At 36.1% G+C, this 23,501-nt stretch overlaps 1 protein-coding gene across 3 annotated transcripts in view; it reads left to right on the top strand.

The window, feature by feature from the left end:
* The window catches only part of grik2 (glutamate receptor, ionotropic, kainate 2), a 231,945-nt gene that overhangs the window by 126,874 nt on the left and 81,570 nt on the right, over positions 1–23,501 (top strand). For all 3 annotated transcript variants that reach the window (XM_073871825.1, XM_055209417.2, XM_055209418.2), the window contains exons 7-9: positions 12,404–12,547; positions 15,570–15,677; positions 16,821–16,934. In XM_073871825.1, the coding sequence (XP_073727926.1) occupies positions 12,404–12,547; positions 15,570–15,677; positions 16,821–16,934 (366 nt within the window). The remainder of the gene's footprint in view (positions 1–12,403; positions 12,548–15,569; positions 15,678–16,820; positions 16,935–23,501) is intronic.

Here is a 23,501-nt window from a genome sequence, read left to right as displayed (position 1 = left end):
ATTATTTGCGTTTAGGCCTAAGAAAATTGGGAATTTGGAGATTACGATCAAATAGAGAAAGATGTTTTGTCATTAATAGAAAATCAGCTAGTTTTGACTAGTAAATATTTATATAGCACCCATCACAGATACAAAATCACAAGGTGCTTTACAAAGTGCCAGAAAAATAATACACATAGATTACAAATTTTAATATAAAACATAAAATGATCAACTAAAAGCTTGTGTAAATAAAAATGTCTTCAGTTGCTTTTTAAAAGACTCAACGGATTTAACCTCACGTAGCGATAAAGGCATAAAATTCCAAAGCTTTGGTGCAACCGTCTAAAAGGACAGGTCTCCTCGGGTTTTTAGACGTGTTTTGGGGACTCTAAGGAGGTTTTGATTCGAAGAGTGAAGAGTGCGAGTTGAAGAGTACAGGGTCAAAAAAATCTGTGATATATTGAGTGGTCTGTCCATTTAGTGCTCTAAAAGTAAAAACTATAATTTTTAAATCAATTCTAAATTTAGCAATTGATCCGTGTTCTCATTCTGTTTACGTCAAATTCTGACTCTACCATCTGAATGTCTCAACCGAAATCGAGACTCATCAGACCAGCCAAAATTTTTCCAGTCTTCAACTATCAAATTTTGATGAGCTTGTGCAAATTGTAGCCTCTTTTTCTATTTGTAGTGGAGATGAGTGGTACTCGGTGGGGTCTTTTGCTTTTGTAGCCCATCCGCCTCAAGGTTGTGCGTGTTGTGGCTTCACAAATGCTTTGTTGCCTACCTCGGTTGTAACGAGTGGTTATTTCAGTCAAAGTTGCTCTTCTATCAGCTTGAATCAGTCAGCCCATTTTCCTCTGACCTCTAGCATCAACAAGGCATTTTCGCCCACAGGACTGCCGCCTACTGGATGTTTTTTCCTTTTCACACCATTCTTTGTAAACCGAAATGGTTGTGCGTGAAAATCCCAGCATAAAACAAGTCTTTTTTATTGGCACATTGACACAATACCAGGTTAGGGTTACACTGTAAAAAGTGAAAGTTTTCAACACATTTTTTTTAGGTGTTACCAATTTAAAGTTATTTTTAAGGTTATTCCAACTATCACATAGTAATAATTAGGAGTTATTGAAGGACATCTCGACACTGTTATGGCAAGATGGTTGGTTAATATGTGACCAGACTGGGTACAACAGACATACAACTTTTCAATTTGCTCCATTAAGCTCCATTCAAAGCTTACATTTACATTAAGTCATTTACCCGACGCTTTTGTCCAAAGCGACTTACCAATAGACCAAGGTTTTTTTAAGGACAAAAAAGATAAAGATAGAAAAAATAGAAAAGATTTTAAGATCTGTATTAGTAAGTGATTAGTAAGCCGATTCTTAACGACGACTACAGAATCAGCAGATCTTTATGTTTTATATGTCAGGTCCAGGGTGGTAAAACAAGCCAGCCTTGCATCGGAGACGGAAGCTCACTCATAACTTGGATTTTTGTTGGGAAAAGTCCTCTGACTTGGAAAAAGAACCCTTTTCTTGTGGCTCAGTCTTTAACCGAGACAACTTAAATCATCAAAAACATTAACTTTAAACTGCTAATACCTCAGACTGAGTTAAGATTTGCCAGTCGTCACAATACAGTGATTCAGTACAATGGAGCTATGAAGTCACAAAGGATTCAGGGCTGCATCTACAAATGTTGTGCAAGTGAAAGGTGATGAGGCCAGACCAACCTTCTAATGCTCCTTTGCTCAGAAGACACTGTAGCTATAAAGATAATAACATGGTCTGCTCGCTGCCCACATAGTCCAATGAACCCAACAAGACCATTCATATATGTCCTGCTTGGTTTGTGCATCTCTGCCCGTTGGCTGCTACCAAGGTGGAAAAGGCTGGACTCTGAGAAGGATGAATTGTTTGAATACTGTAATGCTCAAGGTTGTCTGATGATGCGAACGAAGTGGGATACTTCTCAATGTGCAGTTTTACAGTGCACACATCCATGAGCCATGCTCTGCTCCCAAATATTTAACCCATTGTTTATTCATGTTAATACCTGTAAGAAAATAGTGACACAGCAATGCATATCTCATCTCCTTTGCCGTTTCTTTACAAACTATCACAAAGATAGAGAGACATGCAGCTTCCTCAAGACAATCAAACTATATGACTGTACTGTATATCGCCGTTGCCGTGTCATGGTCTTGGTGACGGGTTACACTATATATGTGTTCATTTGCCTATAGAATTGTTGTGAAACCATCACACCAGAGGCGTTTCCCATCGTGTCAGCATCATGACACAGCGTTGAGTTCCCATGAAAGGGAACAGTAGAGGTCAATGCAATATCTCCACCATAATAGGAAAATGTGTATGTACAGTATGTAGGACACCAATGTCAGAATTGTTTGCTCTGAATTGAGAAGAGTACCAAAACAATTTGCCCCCAAAACAACAATAGCCAATGATGAAAAGGATGGGCTTCAGGGGCCAACACCACATCATGTATCAAACACACAAACAGCATGAAAGAACTGATATTTCTGCTGACAGACATCATCATGTGTTGTCTTAATGTGTTGCTACTTATCTTGAATACATTTATTTTTGATGTTGCCAAATACACCCTGGGCCAAACATTTTTTTACCCTGTTTTATTGTCAGCTTGGTTACACATAGTTGAAACAAGGATACTATTACAAATGGAAAAAATAACAAGAAATATTTTACTAAACTAAAGACCCAATCACAATGTCATGTTGGTTTTATTTTTATTTGTAAATTAATCACACAAAAACTGTGGTGGTCTAATGGGGCACAAATACATTTTTAAAATACAAACAAAAGTTCACCACACAAAGGCAAAACTTTATGAAAATGCTCCCAACCGCTAGAGGGCAGATGTTCTGCTGAACTACGTAATAAACCCACATGCATTTAAAAAATAAAATACTGAATTTTTTATCTGTTACATAAATAAAATCATGGTTTAACTATTGCTAAATTCTTGCAGAAGGTTTGTTATTATGCAAGAATGGTTTTCAACATGCTACCGTATTTTATTTCAATAATAATATGTGTTTGTTTATTTTTTATTTGATTAATTATGAATCATTTTCTCCCACACACCTATTGTAGACATTTATTTACCAACATAAAAACGTTAAATTTTTGAATGCATTTATGTTGTTTTGTGGCTCATTTTGATTGTATTGTGAACTTTATGAATTTGGCCATTATACAAACACAGATTTTCATATTTGCAGCATTGCTTATATTTCACATGATATGCTTGTGCTGTTTGGCTTCTGGCTTGCGTGGCGCTTTCCAAATATACACATGCACACGCATACACACTTGTGGCCATGAAGTATTTATTATGCTAGCCTTGGGAGTCGGACAAAATACTCACAAACACATAAGTAATATTCCTCAGCATCAGCATCCTGTGTGCAGTCCGGGCTGTGTAAGCGGAGTGTCGAGTGATTGACAGCACTACTGATGTTCTGTGTGCACAAGCCTCCCTTTGGGAAGATTCCTTGTGTGGCTGGGGTAAGGGTCAGCATGTTTAGGTTGCAAAAGCATTGGCTGTGTTCGGAGAAAGGGAAAAGGCACTGTCCAACACAGTAAGGTCAACAAAATCATCTATAAAGACCATACAAAATCAAACTTGGACTTTTGTGGCTTTAAAGGTGCAATGTGTACGCTGTAAAAAATTATTTGCTGAATCAACTCAGATTTACAAGTCATTTCAACTTACGGGAGAGCAGGGGTGAAAGTACAATTTTTCAGAAAAATATAATTTTGAAAGATAATGATATAGACAGATATTTTTTTGCTGTGGGGTCATTCCACAGAAACGTCCACTTTTGACTTAAACTTAAACTTTAGATTACTCTTTGACTTTGAGTACACATAAATGACAGCTTAATGATTTTTTATTTTTTTGTGTGCATGTACTTAAAGACTGCATACACCATTTTTTGACACTGGTGTTACCTTACTTCTTTAGCAATATTAAAGTTGTTTATAAAATATACTTTTTTCAGCTTAAAAGCTTAATTCTAAAGTGTAGCAGAATTAAATTATAATCATGTCACATGTTAAAGATTTTATTTAATGTGAAAGAAAAAAAAAAAACACAGTAACACCAGTGACACAAATAATCATCAGTCATTGGTGTTACCATAAGGAAGGTAACACCAGTGACAGTAACACCAGTGACAATTTTCATGAAAACTACATTTTACAAAATTGCTGCTGCAAAGTATCAAACCACATTGTATACTCACTTAATTAAGTAGTTTAATCAATTTTTATTCTATTTTTTTTACAATTCCCAAACAATAACAGAGGTCATATCAGTGACTTAAACTAAAAGCTTCATATAAAATCATAAGATAAATGAGAAGATTTCTGATAACTGAAAAGAGACAGTGGACTTACCATGAGCTTCTCTTCATAGATTTCCAGGAAAGTGAAAGAAGTAAGTCAAGTGATGTCATCAGTCTAATTTTTATTTAAAAATAAGAGCTGTTTTGTTAAACGGTAACACCAGTGACACAACTGCAGGGGACCACTACTTTTATGATATAATTTATCATATTTATTTACCATTTTGTTTTTTAACAATATGACATTATGACATTTTACATACAGTATATGTATATATGCAAGGAAAGGTTTAAAAAACAAAAAAGCCAAGCACAAAACAAAACTTTATTTAATCTTAGACCCAAACAATGAAAACAAAGTAGACCATTTGAATTCATGCTAAAGCGAACTTTGCTCAAGATGTGATATTGCAATACATAACAACAGGGTACCATTTTTATCCTGAACCCTGATCAGAGGCGAACAGAAATCTCGCTGGCAGACCTCCACATTCGAACAATTCATAAACGTGTTGAAAGCAATCTAACAGAAGAGATTAAATCTTTCAGCAGAAAGTGGGAGAGCAAGTGTGAAGTAGGTGCACAAAGAAAATACGATGTGAGGTAAGACTTACATCGGCTGACACGAGGGAACTGCGCCTCTTAAAGTCTTTAGCTTTGATTTCATTCAGGAGTGACATAATTGATTTTAATGAGATGTTTATAGAGTGAAGTGGTTGTATTACTCAATCATTTTACATTCTGCCTGTTGGGCTCGGCTACAAAAATGTATATCATTCTTTATAATACTCTGCCTTAATCTCTCTCATTTTCTCGCTTTCCATTTTGTCTCTGTGCACCTTATCTAAATAGTAAAAACACAGTTTAAATAATAAAAATATAATGGATTCAAGTGAAGTTTATGAAATATAAACACAAAAAACAGGAACAAAGTCCTGAGGCAGAAAATGCAAGACATTAAAGAGTTACAGCTTTGAAAAGACAAGAACTAAATACACAAGTGAAGAATTGTACACTTATAAAAATAAAGGTGCTTAAAATAGCTTTCAAAATCTAAACAACCTTTTGTATTCACTACAAAGAAGCTTTAATGTTAAAAGAAAATGTTAAAGGTTCTTTATAGAACCATTCAGCCAACAATGTTTTTTTACAGTATGTCATCTTGAATCAGCTTTATTTTTAAGAGTGTGATAAAGAAACAGATAAGAGAGAAATTTTCAGGAAACTGAAACACAAAGGATAAATTGTTCAACCTGAGGAAATGCTTTTGAGTTGTTACCACGGATTTAGGGCACACTCACACTATTCAAACCAAACATGCCCCCATGCGATTGTGCCCTTTCCCCCCAGAAACAGGCACTCACACTGTACTTTTATCGATCCGAGCCTGGGCACGCTTTCATCATTAGGATGTGATTGTTTTGAACAAAGCAGGAAGTAGAGCGCTATCTTAACACTAGAACCCATCGTATATATAACCCAAGTTGTTTGGTGCGCGATGACACACAGCCCTCTATCATCATATTGCTTAGCGCACCTCAGAAGGTTTTACGAAGGCAGATAAAGGTGAGTGGTCGCCCAATTGACGTCTCCCCTTTTGAATAATGTTCTGGCAAGATTTGCCGTCAACAACTGCGCTCAAGCCCACCTTTGCCAGGGCGCGATTAATCAAACACCCGGGCGTGTGTGAGTGCGCTCTTAAACAGCAACACAAAGATTATCAGTCGGTACAGAAACTAAAATAAACTTTTACACTGCAAAAAATGACTTTCTTACTTAGTATTTTTTGTCATGTTTTCAGTACAAATATAAAAAAATTCTTAAATTAAGATGCATTTTCTTGATGAGCAAAATGACCTAAGAAATAAAGTGTATTTTTTAAACGCACAAATTCACATAAATCTAAAAACTAGTCATAAAGAAAATGCATCTTGATTTAAGTTTTTTTGTTTTTTGTATTTGTTTTATTACATCTGATGGAGTGCTGGACATGAATCAAGTTAACACTGTTTAGGAATTAGGTCAAAGTAAAATAACTACATAAACTACACTGCAAAAAAATCTTAGTATTTTTGTCTTTTTTTCAGTAAAAATATCTAAAAATTCTTAAATCAAGATGCTTTTTCTTGATGTCTAGTTTTTAGACCAAAAATATCAAATTTAAGTGATTTTGTGCATAAAACAAGTAAAAAATCTGCCAATAGGGTAAGCAAAAAAATTAAAATTTTTCGTAAACACTAAATTCAAGAACATTTTTCTTACCCCATTGCTAGATTTTTTTGCTTGTTTTATGCACAAAATCACTTAAATTTGATATTTTTGGTCTAAAAACTTAACTTATTTTCTTTGGTCGTTTTGCTCATCAAGAAAAAGCATCACAATCTAAAAATGTTTAGATATTTCTACTGAAAACAAGACAAAAATACTAAATTTTTTTTTCTTGAAAATCATGTTTTGCAGTGTAGGACAAGCAGACTGTCACATGTGTAGGAAAATAAAACTTTAATCATTTTTATTATCATTTATTTTTAAAAGATCTTTAAGGTCTTAAACAGGTTTTTTTTTTAAGATTATTTATCAATGTATTTGTTTGATTGTTTCAAAATATTCTGTCATCAATTATGCAAATGCATTTCAATGGCTAGTAAAAAGATGTAGGGTAAGTCATTTTATTTCAATTTTCCAATGATTAAGATGCATGTTGAAAAGTCAAGTCAGAAATCTTGGTGAAGATTTGTATTGTTTTGTTATCTTCTAAAATCTCCAGGACAATTGTCTGTCTTTAGCGTGTTTTTGTGGGCTGGCCATATTGCTTCATTATAGAGTAAGCCAGGCTGATAGATTCATAAAGCTTTGATGAAAATCTGAAGAAAACAAAGAAATGCCTCCCGGTAGAGATCGAATGCACCACAGGCTTTGATTCCTGCCATCTTCTCTCCGCTCTATCACACACAGCAGATCTAATACACACACACAGAGGCGAATAATAGCGTCGCTCATTTAATATTCTGGTGGAGGCCCTGTCTTCTGTTTGTCTGATGTTATTACTTATTTATTATTCACAATGCATAAGCTCGCCTCATTGACGTACGGCGCTTTACCGGTGGGCCGGGTGACTAAGGATAATGTGTATTCTCTGCAGTCCTGGCTGTCCCCCTTTAATAGCCAAGCCAGATGCCGAGATCAGGGGAATGGGGGTGATCGGTCATGTGAATTCATGGCACGTTCCTGCCTGACAGCGGCTCATCCTGTGTCTCCACTCTGCGTCTCCTCATCCTTTATGACCGGCGACCGCCGCTTTGCACTCTGATTGATTGACAGACGTGGAATGGCGGACGAGTGATTATGAAGCCGATCTGTGTGTAAGTGTAGACAGGGGTAGGAGTGTGATTGACAGCTCTGTAGCCACGTGAAAAAGCCACCAGCCAAACTTGCCGTATGCCAAAGACACCGCCTGTATCCATTTTGACCTCTGTTCTGGGTCAAAAGCAGGACAATGATCACATCTCTGAGGCGTTTTCATTTATATTTAAACTGATTATTTATTATAGTGGTTATTTCCTTTAATAGTCATTAGTAAAACATGTCAAAGTAAATACATTTACTTACACACTGAAACTTATGATATCAACATGTTGACAGGACTAATACATTTATTGTCTTAGCAGCTTTACAGAAGTACACATTTGTACATGTTCATATTCATAAATATTAAAATAGCATCCATTGGCGTGTCTTACTGATATTTATGACATGTTTTCAGTCATATTTTTATTTATTTAAGTCAGTTAACTCATTTACATAATTAAATGTTTATGACTTTCAGGGAATTACATAAATGACAAGACTACACTTCAAAACTTTAAATTCAAAAACATTTCTGAAATAATTTACCATTTTGTAATATTTTGTTTATTTGTCATGACACACAAAAGGCGTTTTCATTTAATTTTCTCCTATCCAGTCTTCTCTTATGCAATGATGATAATGATGTTAATTTTATTCATTCGCGATAATCCACGTGTTTAAAAAAAAAATAATACGATTGCAACGAATAGATCCAAATTCAGCCCTTTATCCAACGATCTTAATCCCAGTTCTCAGCAGCGACTGTAAACATCAAATTTCAAATTTGTTATGAATTTGAATTCAACTATTGGTCCTCAAGACCAATATTTATAAAGGTCCGGAAAGCTGTTTTCAACCATGATAAGTCAATTCCTAAAGCAGTCATTTTTAGGTTTCATGTGTTACAGTACTGATCAATCTACAGGTTATTTCATGACCTAACACTTCTCAGAGTTTTTTAAAATAAAAGTAAGTCATGTTTAAATGTGAGAAGATCCTGTTTTTTTACAAAGATAAATGAGAAAATATGTTTGCAGTTACATATTGACAAGGTCATAGTCATGTATTTACCAAAAACGAGTGTAATACAAACATCTATCTTGTTTTGTTGTGTTACTTTTGTCCCACATGTGTGTTACTTTCATCCCTACTGACAGGGCCAAAAGTAACAATTCACTACTTATGTTTAAAGTGAAATTATACTGAAGTCGTTTTACATTTGTTCAAAATTCCACCTGGTATTGATAGACCACACTTGTGAATTATTGACCACAGCAAAAATATATCTCTGTCTGAAACGCTGAAAAATTGTACTTTCGCCCCTGCTTTCCCCTATTTAAATATTTCTCTGTACTTCAGAGACTCCAGTAAGGACCACAGCTGCAGTACATTGTTATTTTAACTATTTTTGGTGCTGCTTTTATAAATAAGTTATTGTGATTACACTTTGTCTGTCTGTTATGCTTTTAATTTGTAACAGTAAATTATTTAAATAAAATGTTTTGGGTAGGTTTATGGGTAGGACTGTATTAGAGGCTTAAATATATATTTTAAATGCTATTTCTTCCCGTTATGTTGCATAATATAAAAAGAATACATTATATTTTAAACATTTTGTATAAAAGGGTTTGGGTTTAGGGTAAGGTTTGGGGTAGGGTTAGGGTGGTAACATTATCAATAAAATGGTTAAGCATCGCCGTCCCGTATACGGGACACCTAAGTTTACTTCAATATTGCTGATGTAAATTTTAATCTATCACTACGAACTATATATTGTTGGAAATGTCTAAGCCTCTAGAATAGACATTTCAACAGTGTTTTATAAAATAAATTATGTAGGGAGAGTAATTTGATTCATTTATAAAGAGAGTGTGCCTCAAAACATTTGATTTCCTGCTAAATGTCACTGTCCCCCCAGCAGGACGCCTACATTTACTTCAGTGTTTTGCATGTGAATTCTTACAAACTATATATCATTTGAAAGCACTAAGATTGTAGTTTTCATTTATCATAAGGATTTTGGGAAGGAAATGACATAGTGAGAGCCATTTTTTAAAATGCCACAGGTTCACAGGTGACTCAAAAGGGTGGCGTGATGCCAAAGAGGTTAAAGGGAAATTATACGGCAATGTTTATGGTATGAAAGATTTGTAAATGTTTTACATTTTGTGGCTATAAAAACGTAATAATGATACAATTAAATGTTGCAAAAACATCTACATTGTACGCTTTAGCATCTATTTAAAGCATTTACAAAAACTTAAGTTTTGTGGTTTTGAAAGTTACGTATTACTACGTATTAATTATTACACGGATTTGAGGGCGGCCAGAATGACAGGTAAAACTTTCAGCTGCTTTGAAGCTCATAACAACTCAATGGACGGAAAAGCCGTTACTTTATATTACCGTTTCTTGGTCACAAAGTGTAGTTTTAAGATTAGTTCAGTCGAGAATGTATATGTATTATATTTAAATCTGCAGTCGATTAGTAAAGATAGCGCCTGATTGAACGTTTGCTTAATGAGATTCAGTACGAATGAGAACCAAAGCATGAGCGGACATCAGTGTTCACTCGCCCCGCTGACCACCGCCCTCTCTGGGCTACATCTCTGACAGGGATTCCCTGGCTCTCATGTTGGCCTTGTTTGTTTATGATCGTCAAAATGAAATCAAATCAGCAGTATTTGGTGTCATGATCAAACTATTACTTGTTTTTTTATTCATATTTAGTGTCTTTTGTGTTGTTATTGTTTTGGCGCGAGGTAAAAGTGAATAAAACTTTACTTGTATAACGTTACTATTGCTTTCTCATTTATTCTTAACGCGATACGAGCACTCGATTATTATTATTATTAAACTTTGTACTTGTCAGTACTATATAAAACGTTTTTTATAAGTGTCAGAGAGATGTTTTTGCATGCTGCTTATAAATATACCAGTGGCGATATCTCATAACATGTTTTAATAGTCAAGTCACGATAAAGTAAATGATCAATGTCCACATTTAAAAGCTAGTGTTAATCGTCCACACGTAACATCCAAGAGCGCTGATCTTTGACGGAATAATAACTTCCGATTGGGGATTCACAGACTCATTTATGAGCTAGTGAACTAATGAGAGACACGAAGAGTGTTTAAAAACAGGGCGTCTGTGTTTTTCCATTCAGAGATGAGCCTGCTTAGGACCTCCATTCACTAGGTGGCGGAATGATACGAAAGGTGAAGCGGTTACAGTGCCGTTATCAGCACAATATCGCATAGCTCGAGATTCGAGAACCAGAAAGAACTGTTGTATAACAGTGATTAATGAATGCGTCGCACAGACCCTTCTGCAAACGACTGTACAGAAAAAATATGTTTAGATTTTAAATACATTACACCTGTGTGCCATATATACAGTATGTGGTGAAAGCTTTGTAAAGTCATCAGATAAGTGTTTAGCAGGAGAAAGTCTTTTTCAGTTTAGTGTGCAGTATGCATCAGACAGCTAGTAAACGGGTCGTGTGCTGTATGTGGATGTGCTGTCTGAGATACCTTCATCCATACTGGATTTATTGCTTATCATTTAAAACAGCCTTTGTCTTCAGAGCCAAGCGGTGATGCCATGAAATGCTGTCTAGGTAGGGAGCTTTTTGGAACAGAATGACAATGCCAATGACTGTTTCAGTAGTTTAATCTCACATGTCGAGTTGATGTCCTGCTAACAGGGCTGAGCTGGCTGTCAGAAGTGCCGAAGGCTAGATTCTGTCATTTGTCACCCTTAAAATCCTTTTAACTTCTTTCAACTTTCATAAATTAAGGTTTTGTGAATTTGCCTACACCTTTCTCCAGTCTATAGAGATGTTGAGTGGATAATTTAACTGAGTGGATCAATGAGAAAGTAACAGTGTATTTCAGGTATAAATCTGACCTATTTAGAGTTTTGCACTCCTGGTTACATGGTTTTCAGCAACTTGTCCTGGAAAAAACTCAATCATTCCCAGACTTGAACTAGAACATGGTAAAACTTTAGGTATTTATTATTATATTTATTATTATAAGAATGTTATTTACGAATACTTTACTAAATCCAGTATGTTTCTGAACTGTATTATATCTTTGTGTAAGTATTTACTGATATTTGCCTTCATATGTTTTCACTGTAGTTTTGTGCAGCTCTTACTGACTCTCATAGTCTTCATTCAGATTCAGATTCAGTGAAAGGATAGGAACAAGCTGGTATTATTAGGGCAGCCCCGTGTTTAGCCACAACCTCACGGCAGACAATCAGAGACAAAAGCTGGAAAATGACAGGTTTGGCTATGATTTATTTGACAGGATAGCAATTTCTGAAGGCCTTTCAGGCATGATTTCCATACTGGCCCAGTCTGGGTGTTGTGATTGCTTTTCAATCATCCAAGGCAAACACTAATTAGATTTTATTTTGGTCTGTGGAATGAGAGGTCTCCGGTACGGTGGGCTGTCAGTGGGCTTGGCATTCGGATGAAGGCTTCTCTTACACGTTCACATTGTTTGACGTAATCTGCGATTGGCCGTTGAGTTGAAGAAGCTCCAATCACGAGATGCATCAAAGTCTTAACATGTTGTTAAAAAGATGAATTTGCCAGCTTGAAAGTTTCAGGTGCATTGCTGATGTAGGAATGACCCGTGTGCGTTTGTGTGTGTTTCCAGACAGATGCTGCCCTGATGTATGACGCTGTGCATGTGGTGGCCGTGGCCGTCCAACAGTCTCCTCAAATCACCGTCAGTTCACTCCAGTGTAACCGTCACAAGCCCTGGCGCTTTGGCAATCGCTTCATGACTCTCATCAAAGAGGTACTGCTTTACACATCACACATTTCATATAAGTTAAACTATAACTTATAGGTAACTTATAATGTTATAAGTTAAAAACCGTGTGTGTGTGTGTGTTTGCTTGTTTCTGAGTCTGAATATCGGTCTCACAGAGCTCCGTAGCAGAAGGCAGCAAATTTATCTTAATCTCCGGAAATGATTCTTCTCTGTGCTATTTTGAGAAAAACTAGGACGGCTAATCTGAACTCTCCCTGTCATTCTAATGCCTATATTTAGACTGACTAAAAGCCTTTCATTATTTGCCCTATGTTATCCAACGACTGCTGAAGACATAGTAGATATATCAAAGCAAGGTGGTCTTGTCTTCCTGATCCAGTGTATAAATGGACTCAAATCTCTTCGGGATGACCCCAGCCCAGACACTTCTGCCCTTTTTACGGATCTTCATTGTCCAGACTTCAAGCAGAGCCTGGGGCTGTAAAAAAAACCCTGTGGTGCTGAGCTTCTCTTTCGAGCAGATAAAATGGAGGGGCTTGTCTGACGACATTTCATTCTTTTTGAACGTGGCACAGCGCTCATCTAGATGGATGTCTGGTATTGGTCTAAAATTAGAGCGAATTGGGTAAATGCAATACTTGAGCAAGGTGCAATGTGATTTGAATACAGAAAATCCAAAAATTGGTGTTGCCTTTACTTTTGATAAACAGGTAAATGAAACATTCAAATCTAGTTTCTTTGCTCCTTGCTAAGGTTAAGAACTTATTGACTCTCTCCCCACCATTGGCAAAGTATCTTGTCAATTAAGAGAAAACATTTGGATAGAAAAGTGTTCCTGATGAAATTTTTCTGTTAATCTGCAATACCGCAATTATACACTAGACGGCGAACTTACCCGATTTATGAAAAAACTGAAGCCAAAATGTTATTTACTCATTTTAAACTCGGTGTATGTTTCGATAATCGTTCTAAATCCGATCTCTAACAAAATCCCTTCACAAAAATGCAATTATTTCAGCTTTTTGATAAAAAATTTATTTTTACTCTTATTTAATAGTTTATAGGCAGAGAAAAAAATATATACATAGGATGAAACTTCCCCCCTCCCCCATTTTGTTTGGTTGTTTATTGTTTGTTTGAAAGCAGAGGTCTGTTTTTTTCATTTGATATATTTGTATATTTATATATTTTTAGAAGAACATTTTCCTGGAAGGCATTTTGTGAAACTTTTGTGAAAATCACAAAAAAATGCTGGTGGGCAACTTTTCAAAAAATGGCTGGCGGGAATGAGTTAAGAGTTTATTTTTGTTTTTAATGTTTTAAATGGACTAGCTCATTCATATCTTTCAGACCTCTTGAGTACAAACACTCCAGCTAGACATTTAAGATCATCTAATCAGAATCTCTTTCTGGTCCATATCTAGGCTGAAGACTAAAAGTGACCGGGCTTTTTCTAAAGCCGGCCCTAAACTGTAAAACAGCCTACCACTCTCTATTAGATCTCATCAGAATAACTTTCAAAGCAAAATTTAAAACCTTGCTTTTTGAGAAAATGAGGTCACATGGGCTTTTTGTCTTTACATTAATTGCTGTATTGTCTTCTTTGTGTTTTATCTTTGTTATCAATATTGTTCAACACCGTAGTCAATCAACCACCGTTCTTTTTATTGTGCTTTATAAATAAATTGAGATTCAGACAGAAGGAAAATCTATACTGTGAATGCATTAAAAGTGCAAAATAAAAAAAACAGTCAACAACCTTCCTGGATCATTTTCACTGCAAATTCAACAGAAAATGTAAAGGTTTATTTTTTAAATGCAAAAGAATGCATTTACAGTTTAATTATAAAATACAAATAAATGACATTTAGTCAGCGGTCCCTATAATTTCAGTACTGCATTATGATAATACTATAATGTTAAAAAAGATCTCATTCCCATTAAGTGCTTAATCGAGCCCGACCGATAAAGGATTTTGAAGGCCGATACCGATACAATTGTTTGTTGGTTCTAAAATCCGATATTCCGATATATCAGCCAATTTTTTTCCCAGAAACGCGCAACAAAACATCTTTTAATTGTCATTCAAGCAATGTATGTCTCGTGACCAACTTACCATGAACTCACTTAACCGTTGTTCTCTCTGTCCGACTCTGGCTGGATCAGCAGGTTTTGCAGGATGTGTGACGCGTTATACGCGAGTGTTGCCAACAGGGAGGTTGTAGAAGGCCCTCTGGTGGACAAACTATTCAACGGCAACACTCATGATATGGTTGAAGGCTGACTGTTTCATCCATTTTTTTTTAATTGTTTAAAATTTTCATTTATCAGCCATTATGAATGCTGATACCGATAGTTTGGAAAATGCCTAATATCGGCCGATATATCAATCGGGCTCTACTTAATACTGTTGTTATAGTAAGCCAGTCAATGCTGAATTATGAGTAAAATCACTGATTTGTATTTTAACTTTTTATCAACTACTTTAGATACAGCAGCAATGTGATAAAGGACACTTTTTTCATTATTAATTTATTAATAATTATTATTTTTATAACTATGAGAAATATTGCTGTAAGATTTACTGTAGGCTGTAGCAACCAACTTGACACATTGCCATCACTGTGTGGGGTGTGTGTGTGTGTGTGGGTGTCTGTGTGTGTGTGTGTGTGTGTGTGTGTGTGTGTGTGTGTGTGTGTGTGTGTGTTTTGTTTTTGGATAAAAAAATAGCAAGGGTTTGTGGGATAAATACCTAAAGGTCACATATTTTCCTATTAAATGACAGACTAAAGAAATTATTGTTACGCAGTTATTGTACAGTCCAGAAGAATGCCTACAAATACTCCCTAAAGATATATCAAGGGATAAATATGGCCCACTTTAAAAAGTGTGTCTGTTTTCTACATGTGTGACCTAGAGTCAGTTTCTTCCAGAGGTGAGAGGTACATTCTGGTAAATGATGTATTTTCTCCATTTGGCCAGGATGAAAGAGTTCATCTCATATAGCGCAGGCCAGTTGTAATGATTATTTTTCCCACACCTACAGGCCCACTGGGACGGCTTGACCGGACGAATAAATTTCAACCGAACCAATGGCTTGAGGACAGATTTCGATCTGGATGTGATCAGCCTGAAGGAAGAAGGCTTGGATAAGGTAGCTGTGCTGTAAATTCCTCTGGATTCAGTGTAAATTTCACATTCACATGTCAGTAGTTATGTACCTGCTGCTTCAGAGAGGGACAAACATCTGATCAAACACACATTTCCCCAATAACCCTCTCAAAATACACAGAAGATCGAGAGAGAGAGAGAGAGAGAGAGAGAGAGAGAGAGAGAGAGAGAGAGAGAGAGAGACTCTAAACAAACCGTGACCTCCCAGTTCTCTTCTGCATGTCTGCACATCTATGAATAATTTATCCCATTAATAATAAAGCCCTCAGTAGCCCTTTAGTCTCATGAATGCTGAATTAAACAGGTGATTTGCAATTACAAACGGCAGGCCTGGTGTTTTCTGAAGTACTTAGTTTTTCGATAGTTAAACATGCACGTCTCCACTTTGCCATCTTGTTTTGATCTGCTGGTACTCGGGAGGCTTCTCTGCAGTACTGAAACAGTTTTTGAATAAAGAGGAATGAGACGAGTCACGATCATCAGTTCTTCTGTTTAAGTAGTCTTTACGTCACTTCTTATATGTGAAATGATAGATTCTATTATAGTGCAGGAGTGCTGACCGGTTATATGGGCACATTGCCTGAACTCCAGACTCCCAAAACCCCAAGCAATTAGATGATCATACACGCGCGCGCGCGCACACACAGACACACACACACACACACACACACACACACACACACACACACACACACACACACACACACACACACACACAAAGGGGGCTGTGCTTTTATTTGTTTACATGTACTGGAGCACAATGTGTAATACAGATCCCATGTATGGAGGAATGTGGTCACTCATTTATTCATTTGCACAACCAAAACTGCTGGAACAACATGGTGACACGGATTTTGAAACCAGCACAATCTCTTTCCTCTTTTGTGTGCCCCTAAATCTCCATTATTTTAAATCCTGATGACATGCAATGAATCTGAAATTTTACATTTATAAATATATTGGTTTTGTCTTCTTCCACACAGGCACACAGATTACTTTATTTCACCATTTAGTGATCAGTGTTTGCAGTGATGGGTTTTTGCTTGACTGAATTGAAGGATCAATCTTTAATATCGATTTGTCATAGATTTTTTTTAAATATAAAGTGTTAAATATCTTTTTGCAGATTGGCACGTGGGATCCTGTGAGTGGTTTGAACATGACAGAAAACCAGAAGGGGAAAACAACCAATGTGACAGACTCTCTTTCCAACAGATCACTGGTGGTGTCCACGATACTGGTAAATAAATCACAATTAAACTTTTTTTTTAAGATATTGTTGTTACATTTGTATGCATTGTATTTCAATTATCGAACGTTAATATTTATCAATAATAAATTAATAAATATGTTGCGTTAATGTTTCCAACATTTTACTTTAGAGCTGTACTTAAAACTGATGGCTGATACTCATGAATAGGTGACATGTCTGTTCTGTTTGCGGACAGCAAAAACAATCCTCAAGGGAAATAATAAAATCCAACTAAACATAAAACGTACCAAAGTAAATAGACTTACCAACCTTTAAAATGCATAACAATGTCTTTAAAGTCAGAATCCAGTCACTCTTTTGCAAATTCAGAATACTATGGGGTGGTTTCCTGATCAGGGATTATTTTAAGACAGGACTAGGCCATAGTTAAGGAAATACAACTAGTTTTAACAAACATGCCTCAGTAAAAACTAGAGCTGTCAAAAGATTAATTGTGATATATTTCTTAAATATATACATGAATGTGTGTGTATTTATATATACATAATATTTACAAACAGTACACACACACATATGTTATGTTAACACAAACTTTTATTTTGGATGCGATTAATCTTTTGACAGCCCTACTAAAAACATTACTTGTGTGCATTTTGAGGCAAAACAAAGGGCACTGATGTATTTTAAGATATGTCAGTGCAAGGGGTTTTCAGATTGGACAGCTCTTACATTTATTTTAGTCTAGGACTAGTCTATAAGGAGATGCCAACATGAACTGATTGTGTAAAATGTACAAACCTCCACCTATAAATATAACCATTTATATAAAAAATACAACTGTCAGATGTCACATCAAAATTCAAATATGTAGATACATCTCAAAATACATCAGTGTTTGTATGGCACTGTGTTAGATCAACAATACATAAAAAGCAATTAAAAGAATCTGCAAGGAGTGATAATGGGCCCTCGCACGATGTCAAGTGTTGGGAAAGTTACTTTCAAAGTGTAATACCATTTGAAAGTAATTAGTTACATTACAATATTACTGTCTCTGAACTGTAATGAGTTATACTACTTTTGAGTTACTTTCATCAAATTAACAGAAGTATGACTAGGCATTATAAAATGTTAAAATGTAGTTTATTTCTGCTTATAAATCTAGAAATTATGTGTTGGCCCTCAAGCTTTGAATAGGCACAGTGAAGACTTATGGCAAAATACAGTAACAATCACTGTCACAATCATAAACATAGACAAATGATCTGGTAAAAGTCTGGTAAATGATGGTACACATACCAAACACAATAGAGCTAGAGTCCACTATAATGCAACCTATAGACTAATAACATGGCAAGACACACAACCTCTTTTCATTTCTTTTCTTTAATTCACTTTTAATTCAGATTCACACCACAAACCTGGCATGCACTAGGTTGACATCAAAAAGTGCTATTGGAGGATCAGGCCTCAAGGAATACAGCTCATTTCAGTACAATATAAGGATTACATGTAGACTAACATATAATTGCTTAATAAAACACAGACAAACAGAGGAACACTGCTTTTTTTTAAGAAACGCGTCTATACTTGACGCGCACCGCGTTCAAATCGCAGTTCAAATACAAAATGAAAGTAAAAATGAACATGCTGAATACGTCACCCGGAAACTGAAATACGAACGTTATTTTACCCGCAGCTTTTTCCTGTTTGGATGCTAGTTGCGCCCATTGGTCAAAAATAAAAATAACACAGTTTATTTTTAAAATGCATTGTTGTAACGCCCTCGTTACTAAGACTGTAACGAGTAAAATATTACAAAAAAATTTTCAGTAATGCGTTATATTACTGCGTTACAGCCAAAACAAATATATTACTGTTATATATTATATTTTGTAATGCGTTACTCCCAACACTGACGATGACGATGTCGCTATCGCTACATGGTGGCCCCAGAAAATGATGCACAGTAGGCATGAATCTTTTAAAGTCTGTTTTAAGTGATACACTTCCTGTTGACTGTTGGTGGAGCTTTGCCTTTGACTTACAGTAACTACATTAATATGATCAGACCCTATAACCAAACATATTTCTCAGATGTGATTGAAAATGTTGAATGTATGCAGTAGATATAAGACACTTCCTGTTTCCCTGATTTCACTATTAATGTATTGCCTCGTTATAGCAACATCATTTGAGATATCAAAAATCCGTTTGCAATTTATCATCTTTATTGTCTTGACATAATTTTCACCAAGTTTGGTGGTTATTGCATAAATTCCTTAGCAGGAGTATTTAAAAGTTCAGAGCCTGCATGTCCAAAATTCAGCATTAAATTCAAGATGTCCGACTTCCTGCTGGGTGGAGCTAATGAATGTCATTATGGAAGTTGTTGAGATCTTGATGAGAACAATATATGTACCAAGTTTCAGGACTGTAAGTAAAACGAATTGGACATTTTAGACAGAGGTGGTGCTAGAGAGCCCTCCACCACTTCCGCATCTGAGCTTTTGCGTATCTCTAACGGCCTACAACTATGATGTGTGTGCCAAATGTTATGTTATTCTGAGCATGCCAAGAGCCTTAGATATGCCTGAATACGAAGTTAACGGTGTTCAAGATATCTAAAATCTGTTCGCAATTTAGCATCTCCGATATCTTGATAATATGTTGACCAAGTTTGGTGTAAATTGACTGACACACTTCCAGTGGGTGGCACTATGCCCGGGACTCACAATAACCACATCAATGTGATCAGGCCCTGTGGCCTAACATACACCCCAACCCCACACATTTGATCGCAATCAGACATAGTATGCCTTAGATATAAGACTTATTCTGATTTCACCATAAATGTGACACCTTGTCATGGCAACAGCATTGGAGATATCAAAAATCTGTTCGCAATTTAACATCTCCAATATCTTGGCATCATGTTCAGCAAGTTTGGTGTCAATCTTATATTAATCCCCTAGAAGGAGTATTTAAAAGATCAAGTTTTGTTCAAGTTTGCGTGATCAGATCAACTTGACTGATGACTCTGAAAAAATGGATGACTTCCTGTTGGGTGGAGCTATTAGTCAGTGCACAAGTTGTTTGTGTCAATGAGAACTATATGTGTACCAACTTTTGGACATGTGCATGCATGTATATCTGTTCTCCAAATTTGTTTACACATTACAGGGAGCGCTACAGAGCCAAAATTTCCAGGTGCCAGCCTTTGGTCCTAATAGTCCTAATGGCCGATGACTCTAATGTGTGTGACAATTTTTAAGCGTTGTTAAGCATGTTAAGTACCCCCCCAATTTTTTTTTTAATAAATCCTAAGAAAAACAATAGGGCTCTAATAAGAATGGGAAAATGTAAGGCCCTGTGTCACACAGAGCATTTTTTCCTGAAGCCTACTTATGTTTTTAGCTGTTTCCAAAAGTGACGTTTTTAAAAGAATAAAAAACCCAGCTGGTGGTATTTTCCGCACTAATTGTAAGCACTCAAGGTTTTCATCCGCGCAGAGAATTGAAAAACATTCACACTCAGATTATCAATGACTACATTTATACATACACCACCAATAATCAGTTTAAGGACTTAAGATGTTAATAAGAAGGGAAAGTCATGGCCTAGTGGTTAGGGAGTCGGGCTTGTAACCCGAGAGTTGGAGTCTCGCGGCCAGCAGGTTGCGACTGTGGTGCCCTTAAGCAAGGCACCTTAACTTTAATTGCTCCCCAGGTGCTGGGATACCTGTAGTTGCCTACTGCTCTGTGTCTGTGTGTGTGTTTCAGACATGCAGTGCATATGTTCACTACTCACTGGAATGGGTTAAATGCAGAGGTCATACTTGACAAGCATGTCACTTTCACTACATGACTCCTCATTCCAATTCATTTTTGGATTATTCACTAATAAGTGTGGTTGTTTTTCACACATAGCTACATGTACAGCATAAAATGATGAACTCATATATAGGTGTGTTTCTTTGTGCTATTTCTGGATGAAGTCAAAAGACATCCTAATGTAAAGTTTACTACAAACTTGCATTTAATGTGCATGACTGAAAATACATGCGCACCTCAATTAGTGTGGTACAGATGCGATCAAATTGTTTACTGTACATGGCTGTGTATTGCGATTAACATCGGCATAAGCCACTTTTTAATATGATTATACTTGCTGCGATTATGGGCTTAATCGCTTTATTTTTAGCAAAGTATTGTGTTTACACGAGATGAAGTGTTATCGCAATATTGCCAAAATCTCATTATAATCTCATTATAAGGGTGCATGAAAACGTAGTCATTGTCACTTTACTCAGCCACCTAATCACAGTGGAGGAGGGGCGGGACAAATACCACACCAACCAAATGCCGCATCGTAACAAAAAGAAGCAGCGGTTCAAACTTTAGTTAAGAGTCACAGCTAGAAAATTGGATGGAATAGCATTAGAAACATTCCCATGCACTGCTATGATATTAGGCCCTAAAAACATCAGATGCGGAAAAATATATTCCTCAAATGATAAATCTTTGTTATTTCTCCCTTCACCTTCTTTTTCAAACTTCTCTGATATTTGAAGCCAAAGGCAACTCAGTAGTGTCAGATCACACTGAATGACGGATCACTCAGAGTTTGTGCTTTGAGGCGGTTTCATCCATTCCGGTCTCTCACCACCAATCAGGATAGCAGCTTTGTTCTTGTCATCTTTTCAGATGTGACTACTGATGAAATATACAGAGAAAACCATGTTCTTGTAAGAGTATTTCTGCTACCTATACAAAATTCTATAGGTAGCCATAAAGTGAAATCATTGTTCATTCATAGCTCAGGATTCTTGCCTCATTTAACCATGTCTCTTTAGTTTCCTCTAAAATTCCCCAATTGAGGGTGACTTAATTGTTGACATATTGTTGTGGTATAAATTGTTATCTTATAAACTGTTGTCTTATAAAAACTTGATGAGCGATGTTCATGTTTGGTATTTTGGCAAATCTGAACACAGAGACACAACAAAACAATGTGTAGTGGAAAAACATTTTCATGCAGTGTTTACAGAACTATCTTTAGACATAATGGGATATTAACCCCAAAATGCCTTTTGTTATTTAACTACTGTCATGTTATTCCAACCCAGTATATACAGGAGAATGTATGATGATCCTCAGTTTTACTGCTTAATGCCTAAAATGATGGACTTTTGCTGTCAAATGGTGCAGTGGTTTAAAACAAGAATAGAGTTGTGTTATGAGCACATACACAACTATGAGAAGAGTCACAAATAGGGTTTGAAATGAACTTTTTCACTCACCAGCCAATTTGGCTACCATTTTTTTTAGTTACCGTCCATTCAGAACTTCTACTAGACAAAAAATAACAAGATAACACATCTTTATTTATAAATGTTTATTAAACATTTTATCATTATTTATTATAAAATCTGAATTGCATGTTATTTATGCAAAATTCTGTCATCCTGCCATCACCCCATTTCTCTTTTATTCTTGTCGTTTTCTAAAAACAGTTTTGGTGACAAGCAATCAATCAACAATGAACATTAAATAAAGCATTGAATAAATTCCGAAACTTATATATTTAAATACTATTATAATATATTTTCTATTTAACCCTTTAATTGCCTGAGTTTCATATTCATAGCTGTGAATGATCAGAACTGTATATTTCTCAGCAAATAGTACATTCTGACTGCAGAAATGGATGATCTGAAAAATTTGCTTAGCTTTTCTACTTTTACCATAAAGTGACAAATCAACTGTTTGGTAAAGCACATTTTTAAAAAATTATCAAAAACATACAAACTTTTTTTTCCATGTCAAAAAGTAACATAATTTTGTAAATTGTAATATGTCAAAAAATGTGCTTTTTTGCAAAATTTCACCAAGACCAGTTTACATGGCAGGAGTGATTTCTTTGTCTCTGACATCCATCTAAGAAGAAATGTTGTGACAAGTGCTGTTGATTGACACTCTGACATATATGGCACTTTTCCATTGCATAGTACCCCACGGTTTGGTTTGGTTTAGTTTGGGTCGGGTCAGCTTACTTTTGGGACCTTTTCCATTAGGTGCAGTACGTGGTACCCAATACTTTTTTTTAGTACCACCTCGGTTGGGGTTCCAAGCAACCACAGCTGATACCAAACATAACGTGAAAACACTGTAGATCACTGATTGGTCTGAGAGAATCGTCACTATCAGTGTCATTGCTCTAATGTAAAAGATTAGCTTTACCTTAGTGCTAGCTTGCGCTGTCTCGAGAAAACATGTTGTCATCTGTGCTCTGCTATAAGTTCCCAAACTCCCTTTTAGTGATGAAAAACATCCACATGTTGAGAATTCGGGACACCATAACAGTTTTTTGCAGTTTGTGGCGGCACATTCGACTGACGCCACGGGTGTTTGAACAGAAACTGTCATGTGAGACAGAGGTAGTTATGTGCAAACATCTATTTGTGGTGGCCAATTTTAATTTTTGGTGGACTGAGAAATAAATAAATGTATGGGAATGTACAACAACGCTCTTACTTGTATGATGTCACAGCAGCAGGCAGCGCAAATATAACGACACGCCTATAATCCCTCC

Source organism: Misgurnus anguillicaudatus, chromosome 10 (genome assembly GCF_027580225.2).
Source record: "Misgurnus anguillicaudatus chromosome 10, ASM2758022v2, whole genome shotgun sequence".
In the NCBI taxonomy this organism is placed as follows: domain Eukaryota; kingdom Metazoa; phylum Chordata; class Actinopteri; order Cypriniformes; family Cobitidae; genus Misgurnus; species Misgurnus anguillicaudatus.
This window is presented reverse-complemented; position numbering and strand designations above follow the sequence as displayed.